The sequence below is a fragment of the Grus americana genome, chromosome 1, assembly GCF_028858705.1.
Source record: "Grus americana isolate bGruAme1 chromosome 1, bGruAme1.mat, whole genome shotgun sequence".
Taxonomy (NCBI): domain Eukaryota; kingdom Metazoa; phylum Chordata; class Aves; order Gruiformes; family Gruidae; genus Grus; species Grus americana.
In genome coordinates this window covers 5046041-5063744 of record NC_072852.1, presented here as the reverse complement: position 1 = coordinate 5063744, position 17704 = coordinate 5046041, and the positions used below count along the sequence as shown (strand labels likewise).

General features: G+C 43.1%; 1 protein-coding gene across 1 annotated transcript in view; it reads right to left on the bottom strand.

Moving 5' to 3' along the window:
* Positions 1 to 18: 18 nt before the first annotated feature.
* ITIH2 (inter-alpha-trypsin inhibitor heavy chain 2) overlaps positions 19 to 17704 on the bottom strand; it is a 28564-nt gene continuing 10878 nt past the window's right edge. The window contains exons 7-21 of the mRNA XM_054818873.1: positions 17594 to 17701; positions 16542 to 16670; positions 15786 to 15902; positions 14403 to 14571; positions 12591 to 12716; positions 11536 to 11717; positions 10226 to 10411; positions 9059 to 9198; positions 8332 to 8504; positions 5599 to 5733; positions 3346 to 3459; positions 2553 to 2751; positions 1707 to 1879; positions 847 to 958; positions 19 to 389 (exon numbers count right to left, since the gene is read on the bottom strand). Of these exons, the coding sequence (XP_054674848.1) occupies positions 242 to 389; positions 847 to 958; positions 1707 to 1879; positions 2553 to 2751; positions 3346 to 3459; positions 5599 to 5733; positions 8332 to 8504; positions 9059 to 9198; positions 10226 to 10411; positions 11536 to 11717; positions 12591 to 12716; positions 14403 to 14571; positions 15786 to 15902; positions 16542 to 16670; positions 17594 to 17701 (2211 nt within the window). The 3' untranslated portion in view covers positions 19 to 241. The remainder of the gene's footprint in view (positions 390 to 846; positions 959 to 1706; positions 1880 to 2552; positions 2752 to 3345; positions 3460 to 5598; positions 5734 to 8331; positions 8505 to 9058; positions 9199 to 10225; positions 10412 to 11535; positions 11718 to 12590; positions 12717 to 14402; positions 14572 to 15785; positions 15903 to 16541; positions 16671 to 17593; positions 17702 to 17704) is intronic.

Genomic DNA, 17704 nt, shown 5'->3' with positions numbered 1-17704 from the left:
CAGCAAGTGCAAGATACCTACGATAGCCCAGCACGTCGCTTTATTACAGATTTATTTTTTTTAACAGAAAAGGGAGTTACATTGCTTTGAAACACTGATCATTTATAAAGCCAATGGTGGTGAAGTCACCTTTGGTCAATCCGGTTTGATAGGCTGACAGCTACTGTTCCGAAGAGTCGTTTGGGCATGAAGCAGCAGATAAGAATTTTTTTTGTAATAAACAGGTTTTGTGTTGGAGCATTCAGGGTTTCTTCAGAAAGCTGTACAGGTGGGGGACGAGGTAATCTTTGTAGTGGCCGTCTATGAAACCTTTCCCGCTGTTGTGCACAAACCAGCACTGCACGTCAGTCCCCAGCACGCGGTCTGTCCTGTAGTCCTTCTGCAATCCCCTGTGAGGAAGAGGCCACCCATAATGAAAATCACGGCATGATAGACAAGAAAATGTAGATAATCCTGCTCATTCGTGGCGCTGCTCTGCCAAAGTGGCAAGATGCGTGTCTTCCACAGGCAGAGAGTGGAAACGACCAAAAAATGTGATGAATTTTACAGTTCTATGACCTCGTGGGCCCTTTTGTGGGGGGGTCACAGGTGATTTTACGCAGCCTGCGCAAGGTCAGATGCTGGGCAGCTATACGGTCGGAACTGTGCATGCAAAAATAGGAAAGAACCCAACTTGTCCCAAGTGTTTTGCCAACTGCTAAACTCAGTTTATTAGCAGAGGGCAAACAGAAGGATTTTTTTTCCCCGTGAGATCCTTGAGAGTTAATAAGCCTACAGTCATTGACATCATTAAAAAGAAAAAGAAGTCAGATTTAGAAAGAGAGCAATAAAGCTCATTATTCTTACCTGGTAACAGTGAGCTTGTTGCCTTTCACTTCCATGGTGGCTTGTTGTTTCTCTGGAGCTTGCCCAGGTCTTTGGTGGTGGATATATACTGCTGGTTCAGAGGCAAACTGACCTGATCAAAGAGAAGTTTAAAGCTCTTTGTGTTGTCCTAAGCTTGAGGCTTGTGTAAGCTGCTGCCGGGCACTTTTGAAAAATCAAACTAGCTGCAGCAGGCAAACCCCTCCTGCATGGATCAGAGGGCACCGTGTCTCCAGCGCTATCGGATCGCCCACACAGGGAGGGTTGAAAGTTCTGCTTTTGAGCCAGAAAACTTCTCTCAAGTAAGCAATCTGGAGCTGCGAAGAGTATTTGGGAAAACAACCTCTGCTGCTCAGGATTCCCACATCTTAAAAGGAGCCTTGGGCGGGTCCAGGGCTCGGAGGGCTGATTTTCTCTCTGAACAAAAAGCTCTTGCTTTTGTTTTAAACCATTGCCAGGAAAAGGTTGTCATTCAAGGGAGAGCTGAATTGCAAACATTTGTGCAGAAGACTTCTCAGAAAGAAGCTTTGAGGGGTTTGTTTCAGTCTTTTTATTTTCAACCCGCAGCAGATCAGCCCGGCCAGGAAAGCCCCGTCACAGTGTCACCAAGTCTGGTCAGGCCTGTTTTGAAAACACCCCAGCTGGGACAAGGAATAACCTCCCTGATGTTCTACACTGTCCTTCGGGCTTCCAGGACAGGACAGGAATCTCCCCCATTTTCAATTTGAATAATTTTTATACCTTCTCCATCAGTACACAGACACCAACAAATTCACTTAAAGATCAAGCAAAACCCCTTCCTAGTGCCCCGCCATTCCCACTGCCCAGCCCGCAGCCCTTACCTATCAGTCCGTGGGCTGCAGGGGAGAACTGGTTTTCGGGGGGAATGTAGATTCCCAAGAAGTCAACGTTAACGGGGTGATTCTTCCACACACGGTGCAGCAAAATCATGAAGGACATCTCCTCACCCACGGTGATAGTAACGTTGTTTTCTTTCTTCACAGATATGAGAAGCCTAGCAGAGATGAAACAAAAGGAAGGGCTCAGTTTGACTGCCCATAAATAAGCTCTCAGGTCCCTTGAGATGCTTTTGGGCTTCCAGAACAACTGCATGGAGCTAGCAGATACGACAGAGGATCCATCAGAAACTCACAGCCTTGGAAGTGGTAGCCAGAAGGAGGGCAGTTGCCTTCATGCCCATGGTCCGGCAAACAAATCTTGCCCTACAAAGTTAAGCTCTTGCTACAATGAATGGAGATTTTGGAAGTGATCCCGTGGCCTAAACAGGTGTCTAGTGCTGTAGGGTGTCCAACATGGCTGCTAGCTGTTAATCTGCAGGTGAAGGTCTCCTGGATGTTGTAAGCCATGTCTCTCATCACGTCAGAAACCCTGAAGGTATCTCAAATAACATTAGGCGGTCGCATTTAGGCATCTGAATCTTGCTCTTAGCTAATGCAGTCAGTAGTAGGGAGAGAAATTCAGCTCTTTCTACTTGTGTCTGGTCAACTGAAACACTCTCTTGGCCCTACTGCCTAATTTCATTAACTTTAATGAGAGCTCAGACATCTAGCTAAGATTCACATGCCCATATGTCACCCTGTGACCTGGATCCCACCCATAGCTGGATCAGTCCAATGTTGTGCTGCAATGGTTTCCATAGGGCAGACAACAAATTCTCAGCAACTTACTGTTTCCGAATGATGTGCCCCGTGTCAGACCAGGTCAGTGTGATGCCATAAGATCCATCTTTCAGTGTTATCGTTTCTGTGGTGATCTCCACTTTCAGGCCTTTGTTTTTGAAATAAAACCCGATTTTGCCAAAGTACGTGTTGAGTTTCTTATTCTCTGTTTTCTTGGCCCCAACAAGCTGCCCATTGACCACAACTCCTGTGAAGAGCAGAAAAGAAGATGCTACCTAAATCTTGGAACACTACCTAGAGACTTGGAGTTCTGATCTTGGCAGGGAGTACCATGGGATCAGCAGAAACATGTGGCCATCCTCACAGTGAAAAAGTTTTTCCTAATAGCTCACTCCTACTCTGAATTTCACCTGTTGCAACTTGTTTCTGTTGCCTCTTGTCCTTTAGCTATGCATCTTGGAGATGTGTCAGGCTCCATCTTTACCTTCTGATTCAGTGGTTGTAGATGGGAACAAGATTCACCATGGGTCTTCTTAAGATTGACCAAACCCAATTGTCTCAGCCTCTCCCTGTACATTCTGTGCCCCAGCCCCATAGTCATCTTGGTGGCCACCACTGAATTTGATCCAGTTTGTCACCATCTTCCTTGTATCGGCAAGCCTCCAACTGGGCACAGGACTCCAGATGTGGAGTGAAATAACCACTTCCCCCAACCTGCTGGCCACACTGCTGTTAGCACACAGTCTTCCCTGTAGGCATTTCCCCTGCTGCCTCTGAACACCTTTCAGACCTGAGAGAAGTGTTTTTAGAAGTATTTTAAAACCATGTTTTATCCCCTTACCAGTACCAGGATCAGAAACCAAGTTTAGGATCTTTCCAGGCTCTGAGTTGATATTGAAGCAGATGTTCCTTTGGCTCTTGGGCAGGTGTATGATGAAATGTGGGTCATTGTCAACTGAAATACAGAAAACAAATGGGTGTGAGAAGCAGGCTGGTACCTGCCCTAGAGGTAAAGGACACAAAGTCTGAGACACTTTCCTTGGAGGATTTTGAAGCACTTTTTGGGACTCCTCAGAGTAGGATGAGGGTCCTTTCCATCCCTGCAGTAGCTAAGGAAGTTCTCAGATAATCCTTACAAAAGCCCCTCAGACACTTTCTCCCATATACTTCCCCTGTTTAGGGAAAAGACATGGCATTATTGGCTTGAGGAGCATCGCCAAGTGCAGTGAACTACTGGTTTAACTGGTCAGCTGCTCACTAGGGTGCCATAGACTCAACCTGGAGTTCTAGAGGCTGAGCTTTATTTTTTCATGATGGAAGCCAGCCTCCAGGTGAGGTCAAGAACCCATCTGGACACCAGACAGACAGGGACATATCTTTGAGGCCTAGATCCAGGAAAGAACCTAAGGCACAGAAAGCAGGACTTGGGTGACACCTCTGTTCAAAACCAATGTCCAACCCTTCCCATGCACAGCTGTTGCCTATTTCTAGAAGTGACACACTCCCGGGACATCACTCTCTCAAACTAAGAAGCTCTCAGACGTGTTACAAGTCCATACCACCAAACTGATGTTGGGTAAGGAATACATTCCAGGACTTGTTCTCACAGTATGTTTAGCACCCTGGTGGGATCGGGCCCCTCTGAAAGTCATATGTTCTTTAAAATTGGCCTCAAATGAGACAAACACCTGCACTAGTCTCTGAAGGCAGCAGCCTCCCACGTCGTCTTGAAGTTCAAAGCACTGCCCAGCTCTTGCTCATTTGGTGGTGGTTGGCATCTCCCTGTCAACATTCAGAGACATGCCTGCACTCTGTGTTGCCTTTGGGGATAGCCAGGCCAGCTTCCATTCCTTCACTGGTGGTCCTCAACTTTTGCAAGTATTTAACTCTTCCTGTGTACTAGACAAATCCTAGATCCTTGACCAGGAATGTCTTCACAGGAAACGGTGGCATAGGTACCCTCCAAGGGGTGAAGGAGCTTTTGAATGTCTTGAATCTTTTAAATATATTGAGTCTCTTGAATATAGCTCTCAATCTTTTTTTCTTATTCTCACCAACTGCTTGATCTTCCTCAATGTGATGCCAAGGCCTGCTCTGATCAACATTTCCAGGAACAAAAATAATTTCCAGTGCAAAACACAAGTATAAGATAGACACGTAACTTTGCCTTGCTCACCTTCTTTTCCAAGTAGTTTTTTGACTATCCAAAGTCTTAGATTAACCCCTGAGCTATGCTGAGAAGGAGTTTGACAGCTCTTTGTTTGCTAGCTATGTAAATACACACATCCACGTACAGGCATGCTCCCAGAGTTATTGTAGTTACGCTGCTTTTATAGGCGATGGTTCTCACAGCTGGTTTGTTTAAGTAGGCACTAAACTGTGGCAAAGGTCCAAGCATTAACAAGATCCATCAGTCATCAGTGCATTCAGAGATTTTTATCTACCACAGAGCATTCATCTGTCATTTACAATGGCAGTAACTTTACATTAGCTCTGCTACTCTGGAGAAGCTGAACGTGAGCTCAGTGAATAGCCTCAGCCCCAGGGAAGCACGCAGCAGAAGATGGGGTCACTGGGATCCTATGAGGATCTAAACTAGCCTCATGCTTGTAACTTAGAGCATATTTTTAAAGGTTCATCTATTCAAAGTCAAAATGACTCAGTATTTTATAAAGAAAAGCTTGATCCTTGGGTGCTAGATGGATCTGCAAAACTTTGACTGAGGTGGGTGTGATTTGGGACGCACATGGTTGTGCCCTGCTCAGACCTTCAGCAGGGGCTGAAGCATCGAGGACCTTTCACACTGATGTCTTCTGCAACAGCACTCAAGCAGCTTCATCAGCTGGTCACAGCAGTCGATTTATTCTCTTGCAGACTAGCCCCTAAATGAAGATATAGCTTTTACAACAATTCAGAAAACTCAACAAGGAAAATTAGGACGACAGACTCCATCATTATTTGGCTTAGCATTTTGTCACAGAAGCTGAAATTCCCAAAGTGCCCAATAACTTTGGTTATATTGCCTTTATTTGTTTATTAGGGGATGAGTGTTGCTGTCTGGTGTTTCTTTGCAGAAAAATACTGTAGCTTTTACCTCTGTTTATGCTCAGAGAAGACACAGGAGGACTCCTTTGCTCCGGCATGAAGCTGACTGGCACAGCTGTGATATTGGCCCATGCTGGGATACCTTTGTTATTATTAGGTGCGTTTGGAGTTAATCCTAGAGTACCTGTTAAATGACAGCCATAATTAGGTTTTTGTTAGTGCTGACATATTTAACAGTGTAATTTTTAAAGTCATGCAATAAATCAGAGCCTGATGTTGTTACACCAATGTAAAATGGGTGCAACACCATTCACAACAGACAGATTTGTATAATGAAGTTAGGATGGATTTATTCCAGTGTCTCCACTGGAGGAATATGACTTACCAGGGCAGTTGAGCTAACCATAAGCTATTGGTGAAAAATGCAGCCTGACTTTTTAACTCTTATTCATCAGAATAGGCCCCACTTTAGCAAAGCCCCCAATGCAAGGGCTTATGTGTTTGCAAATTAAAAGCTTCATTGTAAAAGTTTAGCATGTGGCAAATAGCTTTGCTGACTTGGGTCCTAAGTTTGGGGTGCCTGAGAAAAGGTAGGACTCTTTCTGCGTGTCCTAGGATGACCCACATACTTAAAGGTTGCAAATAATTGCAAGCATTTAAAGTGATCCCCTAATGTGTCCTCTTCTGCTAGAGGTCTCTCTGCCTTTGCCATGACAGAAGCAGGAGAAAGTAACATGTACCCTCTCTCTCTCGCTTAGTTTATAAAGCAATATGATCTTAAATGATCCATGAAACTTGGTTTGGTTTAATACGTTGGGCTGAGAACGGCAAGAGCTGAAGCGGGGCACATGTTCCCATCTGTTGGCCCTGCTCTGAAGGGCGGTAGGGGGGAAAAGGAGCTGGGGACAACAGCAGGACAGAAGATTGCACAGCTAGATCTTCTAAATCTCTGTCAGCATCTACTTTCTTGAACCCCTAATTCAGACCATCGGCTGTTTTTACTCAGGCAGAGTTATTTCTATTAGTGCAGTTATATGTGAAGTCAGTGCAGGTAATACAGCAACGAAAACTGGACAGAGGCTTCTGAGTTTCCAGGTCATACTAATTTCACATACTATTATGCATGAAGAAGCTCTCCCATGCACAGTCCAGTTTTGCAATACGTCTGTCATGATAAAAGAACAATTAGACAATCCTTTGAAAAGTGAGTGATTTCAGTGGAAAACACAGTCTCTCTCTATGAAGACAGACAGTGCAGCTCTGATGGGAGTTGGGAAAGGACAGACGGAAAAATCTATTTCAGATTACCCATTCCATGCCTTGTATGTACAAACTTTTTGATACAGCCCACGTGCTGCACAATCCTAAGCACAGTTTTACTTTGATATTAGTTTTACAAACTCTGTCCTCTGCTAAGGTTCAAGAGTCGTGTCCCACGCTGTCCCTGAAATCTGCAGATGCCTTGACCCGGATTTTAGTGCTCTTAAGTTTTGACTATTCCATCAAACACAGAGACGCAAGAACGTATATTAAAATCACTTAAAACCTCTGCATCATCTAAATCATGGTAATTATGCTCAGAATTAGTCAGCTGGTGCCATGTATAATGAATTCATTAGACATGAATGCAATACATGCTATTTCTGTGCTGAAGTGTTTGGTGGTTGAGTTGAAGTATGCAGTATAAATAACAACTATTTATTTTCTCTTTGGGTCTCAGCTGCAGACTTTAAAATTGAAAAGAAGAATAAATGAACTTAAAAATAAGAACCCCATTTCATTGAGCCAGCATCAGGACATTTTTATAGTTATCCAGGAGCTTGAGAACTGAGCATGCAGGACATGCTCGGAGTTTCAGCAAAGTCCCAATCACTTCCAGTGTGAAATGCCAGACGGATGACATTGTCTATTGGGGTAATATGTAGGTTGCTGCTTTCCTTCACAACCAGTTGTAAACTCTCCCATTTATTAATAGGTTTTAAATCACCAGAATCACTTATTCAAGGAGTTGATCCTTTACTTTTACTTTCAGTGCTTCCATTGCATCGCACTGGCAGTGTTTTCCTGACACCAACAGTTGTGCTTTTTCAGATCGCTGACCAGTGAGGGCACCTCACTGTGCCCCGTTAGCTGCTGTGAAGTTTCGTTGGAAGCAGATGGCTGTGCAGGGATGACTTTGGATATGCTAGATGCCCATGGATGGCAACAGCTATTGCTTTGAGACTGACTTTACAATATAATACCAGAACAAGCCAACCCCACCTCATTTGGCTGGACATAAGGTTGCTGTAACAAGGACCTTGCAACACGTATTGAAGTAATGGATTTAAATCCAGAAGTTTAATTAGTGAGGGGCTGTGTTGTTAAGACAACTCAGATTCCATGTGGGCTCACGGCTGATTGATAACAATCTTAGGAAGCTTCCAAGGCTTAAAAATGGTGATAAAGTATGGTTTAGTCAATTCTACAGCTTCAGTGCAGGGAACTAGACATAACTGTCCTGGGAAGAAGATGTTCAATCTGTGACACTGTAGGCTTATTGGAAACCTCATCATTGCAATGTTGGCACATTCAGTCCTCACTGAAGCCAATGGCTCCAAAGAGCACTTGCATAACAGGATGCTCTCAAACTGGCTGAAGATTTGCTCGGCTTTCACTGAAAATACAGGCTATCCTATAAGCACAAACACCTGGAGTGAACAATGAACGTGGTTGTTCTTCCAACACCAGAAGAACAAAGCCAAAATGAGATGTAAAGTAATGGACAGACTGAGACACTGACCTGGGCAGCAGCCCCTTCTGGGGTCTTTGGGTTGGTCTGCCAGCATTATCTCATCCTTTTCGGCGTTCTCTATCAGCATGGCTGTGAAGGGGGTAACAATATGATGGTCAAGAGACATCTGTAGGATGGATTTAGTGATGTTCCTCTTCAAAGCTGCAGTGGGAGCTGTGTTTCTGGGTGGAAAATGAAACAGAAGGCATGGTTAGCACCTCTACAGGGCAGCTGCCGTGACAATTCCTCCACAGAGGGGTCATAGAGCCACACTGGTAGGTGTTGCAAGAAGGAAAGGCTGAGGGCCTGTGTGAATGAACTCTCCATAAGAAGACTATTTTTGGCTTCTGTGGGCTTTGGCCTGGACTCAAAGAAGCCCAGTCCATCTCCTGGTCTCAGCAGAAGACCTCTTTCTGCATCAGAGGGGATTCATCCTGAACTGCTCCACAGCTTTTACTCAGACTCCGTAAAGCAAATCTCCCATTCATTTCATTCCCTCAGCCAGATCTGTTTGATCCTTATTCCTCTAATCAACTGCTCCAAAACTCTATTGCCTGATATCGATGAGTGCTAAAAATAGAAGGAATGTGGCTGAAGATATCACCTACCTTTATTTTGATTTGTTTACCTTACCCATTTGAAACCCTGTGAGCAACCTCATGGCTGTGGTCTCAGAGAGGAACAGATTGCTCTCAATCTTCTCTTCCCTCCCATCACAGACCACATTTCTCCTCACCTCTCTGCCAGCATCTGGTTGACAGTCAGATATGCCCACAGCTTCTTAGTGAAGTCAGGATCTGCGTATTTGTCTTTCTTCATAAAGCCATCCAGTTCTTCAACATCTCGCAGGGTTTCCATGACAAGCTCTGCATTTGCCTATGCAATTAGTAAGAGACAAAGATAATAGAGGATGACCCAGGAGAATGGGGTGGCTTTGAGTTTCCCTCTTGGCATGTCTGGCATTAAGGACCCACTCTGGCTCTGCCCATGGTCACTTCTAGATGAGAAAGTCCTGGCACTGTTGGCCTGACTGCCATGGGGAGGGGAGCTGTAGCAAGAGGATCTTCTGTTAAAGACACTTTTAGTGACAGTGGGTTAAGATAGATAAAGGAGCTGTCAGCAGTAGCCAAAGAGGGTGCCACCACATGCCAAAAGAGGCTCTCAACAGAGCTCTGCTATCCTTCCCTCAGGCTTTTTCACATCCAATTCCTATTGAGGAACAGGAACCAGATTCTACTTTCTCCCACAGACCCTTGGACTGCACTGTGTTTTGGTTGGAAAGAATATTTAACATGTTTGATTTTTCCAGCAAATAACAAATGGCAACTTCTAAGCCTCATAAGAGTGTGGATGCTTTGTGTCTTCCTCAGAAAGAAGGATCTGGATGTAATATTCCCACCCTGTCCCACTCCACCTGGAAGAGCAGCCCTGAAACACATGGAAAGTCTCATTGCACATGCCACAAGGCAGAGCATAGCAGGACAGTGCTAGGACTTGACACACTGCAGAAGCACCTGCTTGAACTCCCCAATGGTGGGAGGTTCAGCTATGAAAGGAGCTATCTTAGGAGATCTCCCCAGCACCTCCACAAAGGATGAAGGAGGACTTAATAGTCTTAGAGCAAAATTCTGGTTCGCAATTGAATTTTGTATGGTACATTTCTTACTAGAAGGAAGTTCCTCTGGTGGGATGCAGGATGCAGTCAGTGACTACTCATGGGCATACTTGAAGCTATTGTGAAACGTTGTTGGACAAACTCCCCCTCAGTTTCTCCATGCTCCCACCCAGGACCCAAATGGACAAAACACTCTACTGGCAATAACCTCCAGCAAGGAGACTGTACATGAGTGAATGAACCAGCCCAAGCCCCAGGAGCAGGTATCCTAGGGACACCTTCACTCACTGCTGTCGCTGTGACGATGCTTTCCAAGTGCTGCAGGTTTTCCGTGTCGACTTTCCCAGCTACTACTATCTCCGAGCCACCAAAGTAGTTGTGGAAGCTGCTCTGGGTGACGTCTGACACTGACTCCTGGGGATAGTTGAACTGAATCTTCTTCAAGAGCGGGGTGGAGACCTGGTTGTAGAAATTCTGAGATGGAAGGAGACAGAGAAGTGAGTCTGCTGTACCTGAAGCAACCCTCCCACATGCATCACTCTTAGTGAAAGGAGAACAGGTGACAAAACCTGGAGCCATAATGGGCAAGTGGGACTTGCCTTGCCCCAGACAATCCAGATGCCTTTATACTTAGACTTTAGTACACTTGTATGAGGGTACAGAAAGAAGATCTGGCCCAAGTCTTGTGGAAGTCAAAGGATGGTCAGAAGCCCATGGGCTGTGCTCTTCCTAGACCTAAAAGGCTTGAACACAGGTGTATATGAGCCTGAATCTATTATCAGGTTGGTCAGCTCTTGGCTACTAAGACACACAGCTGCTTCCCACCTAATTCTTGCCAAAACTAGACCTATACCTCACTTGTATTCGCTTCTGTGCTGTAGACTGCCTTTTTCTGACCCTGTTGTACCTGGCTGATGCGAACTGGGATGTGTGCGCAGCTGGGTTTAGCATATGGGAACACAGGTACCATACAGTGCTATGGGTGGAGGCTGTCTCATACCGAGGGGCTGCACTCCCAGAGCTGCTCTGTTTGGCAGAACACCATGTAGTGTGTCCCAGCACACCTGTGTGCGTCCTACCACACCTGTGTTGGGAAAGAAGTAGGAGAAGCTTGCGTAGGTGATGAAACCAGAGAATAGAAACAGAATAAGGATGCAAGATTTTGTTCATCAGCAATTGCTGCTCACGGATTTGGAACCATAGCTTCCTACAACTGAACTTTTTCTTACACTGGCAAACTTTGGCTTAGCATTTAGCATTTATATCTAGGCCTTTTGTTAGTGATGAAGTGGTCTGAGGTAAAATCCAGTCCTTAATTTTAATTCAGAAAATCTTTTTTATGGTTAGGACTTCTACAGAATATAAATCCTACACAGAGCAGTAAAGTATGTATTATAGATACTACAGAAATTGTAACTAGGAGCACTTAAGCTAATGAATGATTGTCATCTTGCAGGACTCTCCAGAAGAAACAACGCTTTTTGTGACCTTCCCTATGAACCTACAGTAACTCTACTCTTGCTAGTGGAGTTATCCAGCTCCACAGCAGTGAACAGAACTGGGCCCTCAGTTCCAGAGGCAATGGGCCAGAAACGCACCTTCATTTGGGCAGAAGTCTCCTGATTTCCAAAAATCCTTTGGGCCATGCCACGGTTGTCAGTTGCGATTCTCTGCAGGAAATCGTAATCTACATCAAAGCCAATCCCAAGGCAGAACAGAGAGAATTCATCCTTTATGCTCTGCTTCACGTTCTTCTGGATTGTCGTCAGCTTCAGCTCACCTTGGAGACACACAAAGGGTGACGTTCGTCCGAGCAATGGAGGAAGTCTCCATCAAGGTAAGTGCATTCATGCCTTTCCAGTGTCTCTGGGTCTCTCTTAATGTAAGGGAAATCTAGACAGTCAGCTCAGATGCCAGATCTCCATTTTGCAGTGCCTACAGTGACATCTGAGCTTTTCCTGGATGGAGATTAACAACTTGTTTCCACTGAATATGACTCCATTGAACTCTTTTTTGGTATCTATCTGATGCATATTCTTTGTATATCCAAACTTCCTGGGGAGTTTGTAATTGTAACACATCTAGACTTCTCCCAGATTTACTGCTTCAAGCTCTCTGCAGACTAACGCACCTATACAAAGGTTTTACTTCGTTTCTCGTCCTTAAAATGTTCTCTGCCACCATTGGCACTGACTTTTTTTTCAGACTTATTTGTAATGGCAGCCTCCTCTGGGCTGGCATCTTGCAGTAAGCAATTGCTTTTGACCCGTACAAAATACAAGCCAAATTAATTCACTTTCTACTTTATTTTCCTGATTTGGATGTTACACTTGGGACTGCATAGATCTCTGTGGGCTAAGGTCATTGGAAGAGGAAATTTTTGCTAAGGTTGTTGTGAAAACCTCTCCTGCAGGAGTTGTGCATCTCTGTAATTGTAAGAAGTACATAACTTGTGTAACATAATATGCTCATTTTTTGAAAGCTTCTGTGCAAAGCCCTATGGCACCTATAGCACTTGGCAAAAGAGCAGCACAGGCATTGGAAGAAAGAGGAACAGAATTTTTTTAACTTACTGTCAAAGTGTCTACGTGTTGCATGCTTTTCTCAGGCTAATCCCACTGGCCTTTCTTCTCACCTCGAGTAGGATCCTTACCTACTGTCGGGTCTCCATCAGACACCAATACGATCATGGAGACTGAGTTGGGGTCCAACATGCCTAAGTTTTGGGCTTCATTCAGGATGAATGTGGCTCGGAGAAGAGCTTCATTAATATTTGTGCCTGTCAAAGACACAATGAAGAAAACAAGTTTGATTCTTGTCAAGTCTCTTGTCAAATCCAGATCAGTTTTGAGATTCTAGTGGAATTAATCAGCATGGACAAGATCTGAGATCAAGGCAGCAAAACCCCTCCTCTATGATGCTTATAGTACATCTGCTAGCACTCTGGTTTCCTAAAGAAATAGAAGCTGAAATGTGTTGCATATGGGTCATTGTGTTAAACAGACCTTCTCTATTTTCCTTACCTATAGTTATACTATTTACTGAAACCAACAGAATTAGGATGTAAATCTCTGTAAGTGGAAATATTCTGTAATCTATCTGAATTTGCTCATCAGCATATTACTTTTTTCTTACCATGACTTTGAAATATATGAATACATATTTATATGAATTTATATACATCTGTATATACACATACATATGTGTTTTGCACTAAGTTCCATTAAGAGACTAGGTGTTGATACCCTTTTTCATCCCAGGCTGTGGCCTCCACCTACCCTCTCCATCCCCCTCACTAATCCCAGTGGGACTGTTTGTGGTGTTGGGAATTATGTGCTGTGGGAAGAAGCAGCGGATTTGCAGGCAGGTGATTGAATGAGAGAAAAAGAAACTTTATTTTCTGGCATCAGCCAGAAACAGTCAGCTGTGGACATCTTGATTGGAAGAGATGTACGTTTACTCACCCTGTCTAAAAGTCTGGCTTGTGATACAGAAGGCACTAAGAAATTAGTATAAGAGGAACTGGAGTAGGAAGGTTGGGCAGTCAGAAAATAGGTATTTCGTTTGTCAAGAAAGTAAAACATTAGCAGCTCCAGAGACAGGATAATAAAATGCTGCATTGCAAAGTGGTTTTGCTGAATGGGAGCAGGTCTCTTAGATTGTCAGTTCATTTGGAGTAACAAAGTCAGGCTTATGAGGCACTCATCTACCTAACAAAGGTTCCGATTCCCAGCGTGCTGATGATCTCGGACAAGTCTACAACTTTGTGTTGATCCTACCTTATGTGTTACCAGCATAAGTTTCTGGGAATGAAGGTGCCACAGCACCAGAAGGCTCTGATGTTGGGGAGAGCCTCCACACACTGTGGGCATACAAATAACTGAACAACTAAACAGAATTGCACTTCAGAGAGCAATAGATTAAAATGTTCATGAGCCCTTTCTGCACAAGTAGCTCAAGCACTAACAAATAAAGCATCTAAAGTGCTGTAAGGCCGAAAAAGGCAACTGTCCTTGTTTGTCAGACAAGGAATGAAGGCACAAAAAAGATGAACGGTTTGCCTAAGGTGGCATTTAGTAGATCATGGTGTAGTCTGCAATTTGCAGCCAGTGGAGACTCTGGAGTTAGGCTGCTTATGATCTGCTTTACAAAGGGTGTGAGACGGCCTTGGTCTTTCAAGGATATTTGGGATCTGTGAGGCTGGAGGCAGGACCTGTAGATTAAAGGCAGCTGTTCTATGGCCTATGTTCTATCTGTCATAGCTTATTCAGTAGAAGGAAATGCCATCCCATCCCCTAACACAATAAACTGGAATCCTTGCTCTCCTTTCACCCCAGGGCATGCTCTTCCCATCTTGGGAATCAGACTTTTTTTTTAGGAATCCTCTGCCAATCTGAAAATTGTCTGAGGTACCCGTTCCTGTGATATCTAACTTCCATGAGCGCCTGCAATCAAAACCTCATACCCCCATTGGGATGGATTGTCTGGATGTACTTCTTAGCATCTTCAACCTGCGCTGGGGTGGCTGAGACTAGATTATCTCTCCAGCATCGGACATTGTGGTTGAAGTCGATAAGAGAGAACTGATCAGCAGCACGGAGCTCACTCAATATTGCCTTCATGGCCTCGATGGTCTGAGAAGAAGAAATGTAAGAGAAGATGAGTTTATGCTTCCTGTTGCTGAAAGCATCTTAACTTGTGACTACAAGCAAACAGATGCCTCATGAATAAGAACATAAGCACTGGAATCCAAAATAACGTCTGCTATCCAAACTCTCCTTTTTTACACTTCTTGCATAAAGTCAAATTTTTCTCCAAAGAAACACAGAAAAAATGCAATTAGCAAGAACAAACCCATGTGCCTCAACCCATCCTTGCTTAACTCCTGCTAACACAGAGTGAGGTGAGAGAGAGAAGCAGTTTGTGGTTCAGGAGAGAGGAATTGTTCGTACCAGCTCAGGAGACCTAGCTCTGTCTGCGATGCTGTCATTTCAGGCTGGGTAACGTCTGTTTGAAGATGTGTGATTTAAACAAGTGACAATTAGCCTGTATCCCAATTTTGCAGCATTGATTTCCCCAAGGAAGCAATCTGTCAAGCCTTAGTATTGTGCTCCAAAGCAAATTCAAATATACCATCCCCAAATAAGGTTTGTCTAGCCAATTCTTAAAAACCTTCAGTGACACATGATATACAATCCCCTGAACTCCCCTCTCAGCACTACAAAGTTTTTTCCTAATATCTAATATAAATCTCTCCTGCTGTAAGTCCATCTTATTCCATCTTATTCTACCTTGGGTGGGCATGAATGTCAGTTGATGAGTTTCCCTTTTAGAACAATTCTTTGCATATTTGGAGGCTGATTATGTCTCCCCAAGTCTCCAAACATCCTATTTTTTGCATTTCCATGGGTTATATTGTCTAAACAATTCTCACTGCTCTTCAGTAGGCTGTCAACAATTTGTCCACAACTTTTTGAAATCAAGGATGTAGTATCCTCACTAAGACTTTCCCAGGATTCAGTAGAGAAGATTAGAGAAAAAGAGAGTCAGAGTCTTTGCAAAATGTTTTGTGATCTGTCAATTAAAATTTTAATTTAGAACTAAAGATCTATATTCTGATGTCATCATCTTTTCCTTACAACATGGAAGGAGTATTACAAATAAAGAGTAAAATTGTGAACTCTCTTGTTCACCAAATATTCTCCAAATTTAATGAGGCTTCCGATGGAGTAAAGTGTAAAGAACTTAGCTGGTAATTTTGAGTGCCAGTCTGCTACAGAATTGTATGGTAAGGCACATGGGAAAAGTTGGCAGGAGGTTCATTTTGCAATAGAGGTCAAACACTTACTTGTTTCATTTTCAGTCCCCACATCGAGCCACTGACATCTATAACAAATAAAATATTTTTGGGCAGAGGATCAAGATTTTCCGGAGCAAAGAAGTGAATAAAATAGCCATTAAAAATCTGAAAAATAAAATAAAGAGTTTCAGTGAAGTCAGCTATAGTAAAGATGTCAGAAAATTCAAGACAATAACAGAGCAGAAAATCTTATTCTTCTTTATGGACCAAATCTAACTTTCAGCTCTGTTTTTGTAGCCTAACACCATTTATACTCCATAGTCTTTACTTTTTATCAAGGAAAGCAGAGCCTGGTTCTCAGACAACTGCCATACACTAGCATAGGGAGGAATGAAAAACGTTTTTAAAAAGACTGTTCTGTCTGTAATAATTCAACCCCATAACTCTGCTTCATGTTAACATAAAAATAGTGATGTTCTGGTTGTCTCCTTGTGATATATTGGTACAACTTCCAATGACTCTGTCCTCTGATTCAACATTAAATCACCAGACTGCTGCTAGGTATAAAAGACATTGGCTTTTGGACAAGACAGGAATCTGCTCCTGACTATATGTAGGACGACGTCTTAGTCATAAATTAAGTAAATCCATTCTGCCCACTTAAAATCTCTCTGTTCTTTCAATTCGATACAGAGCTCTTCCTCATGCTTATTCTCCTGAATGATGAAGTTGAGCACAATTTGCTTAATGACAGCAATTCTTGTATTCACAGATCTACCATGCTGGTTAAACAGCAATACTTACTTCCAATTCTCCACCTGTGGTTTCCCTGTTCACATCATATTGCACCACAAAATTTCCATCTACTGCTGTGGATGAGCATGTGGGGCATTTTCGCTGCTGAGTCATCGTTGGCTTGAAAGAAACATGAGCCTTGAAATGAGAAGTGATCAGCCATCAATCAGATGTGTGGAAAGGTGGATCATCGAAACAAAAAGAGTTCAACTATTTATGAAATATTTCACTGAATGCTTTTCTTCTTTATTTGTACACTTTGTTTAAGCAGAAAATGGACTTTGTAACTTCAAAAGAAAAACAGCACTAAGGTTTGTCTGGATATGTTGCTTCAGTAGTAGCAACTGTGACACAAACTTGGTGACTTTTACCTACAGCACCAAATATTTCAGAGCTGTGCAAACCATTTCTAGTAACTAATATGTTGGCTCATTTAACATTTTCCTAGTTGAAACTATCCATAATTTTATCAACTTTTTAAAATAGCTTTTAAATTGATTTTTTCCCAAACAAACAAAAGCTTGTAATTTGTCTGTAAATTGACATACTCTGTGTTAGATGTCTATGTAAGATCAAGAAAAGTTGTACCCTCCTAGAGTCACTGCTCAAAGTTTCTTGAGAAAACTTTACTGTTGGAGGGTTTTCTTACACACAAGAGCTATGCTGGAGAAACCTAGGGTAAGAATGTTAAGGAAAAGACCAGTCCTAAAATAAGTCCATATGTAGATGTTCTCAGTTGAAACTGAGATTGTGGAGTTATTCCAGAAAGGTTATTCCACTTGATATTCATTACCTGCCTTTTTCACACCCAGCAATCTCAGTGCATTGCTCTTTCAGAATTACAAATTAAAAGCTTTGTGCAAAGATGGATGGACTACATGTTATTTCTATACTGCTCTCGCTGTAATATTTGAGCATCTTGTACTTACATTTAGGTATCAATAATGAAGACACTATATTTTTTGCCATATTTTTGCATGCTTCCAACATGAAAAAATGACTGCGTAGGAACAAGTGTGAAAACTGAAGTTTTCATGCCATTTCCAATCTGTGACTGTTACCTTTTTCTCTCCCTTGGAGATGGTGGTGATTCCATCAAAATGATCTCCGAGCGAATTAGGAACATGCACATAGCGAAGTCCCTGTGGCTCAATAATGCGGACATCCACCTA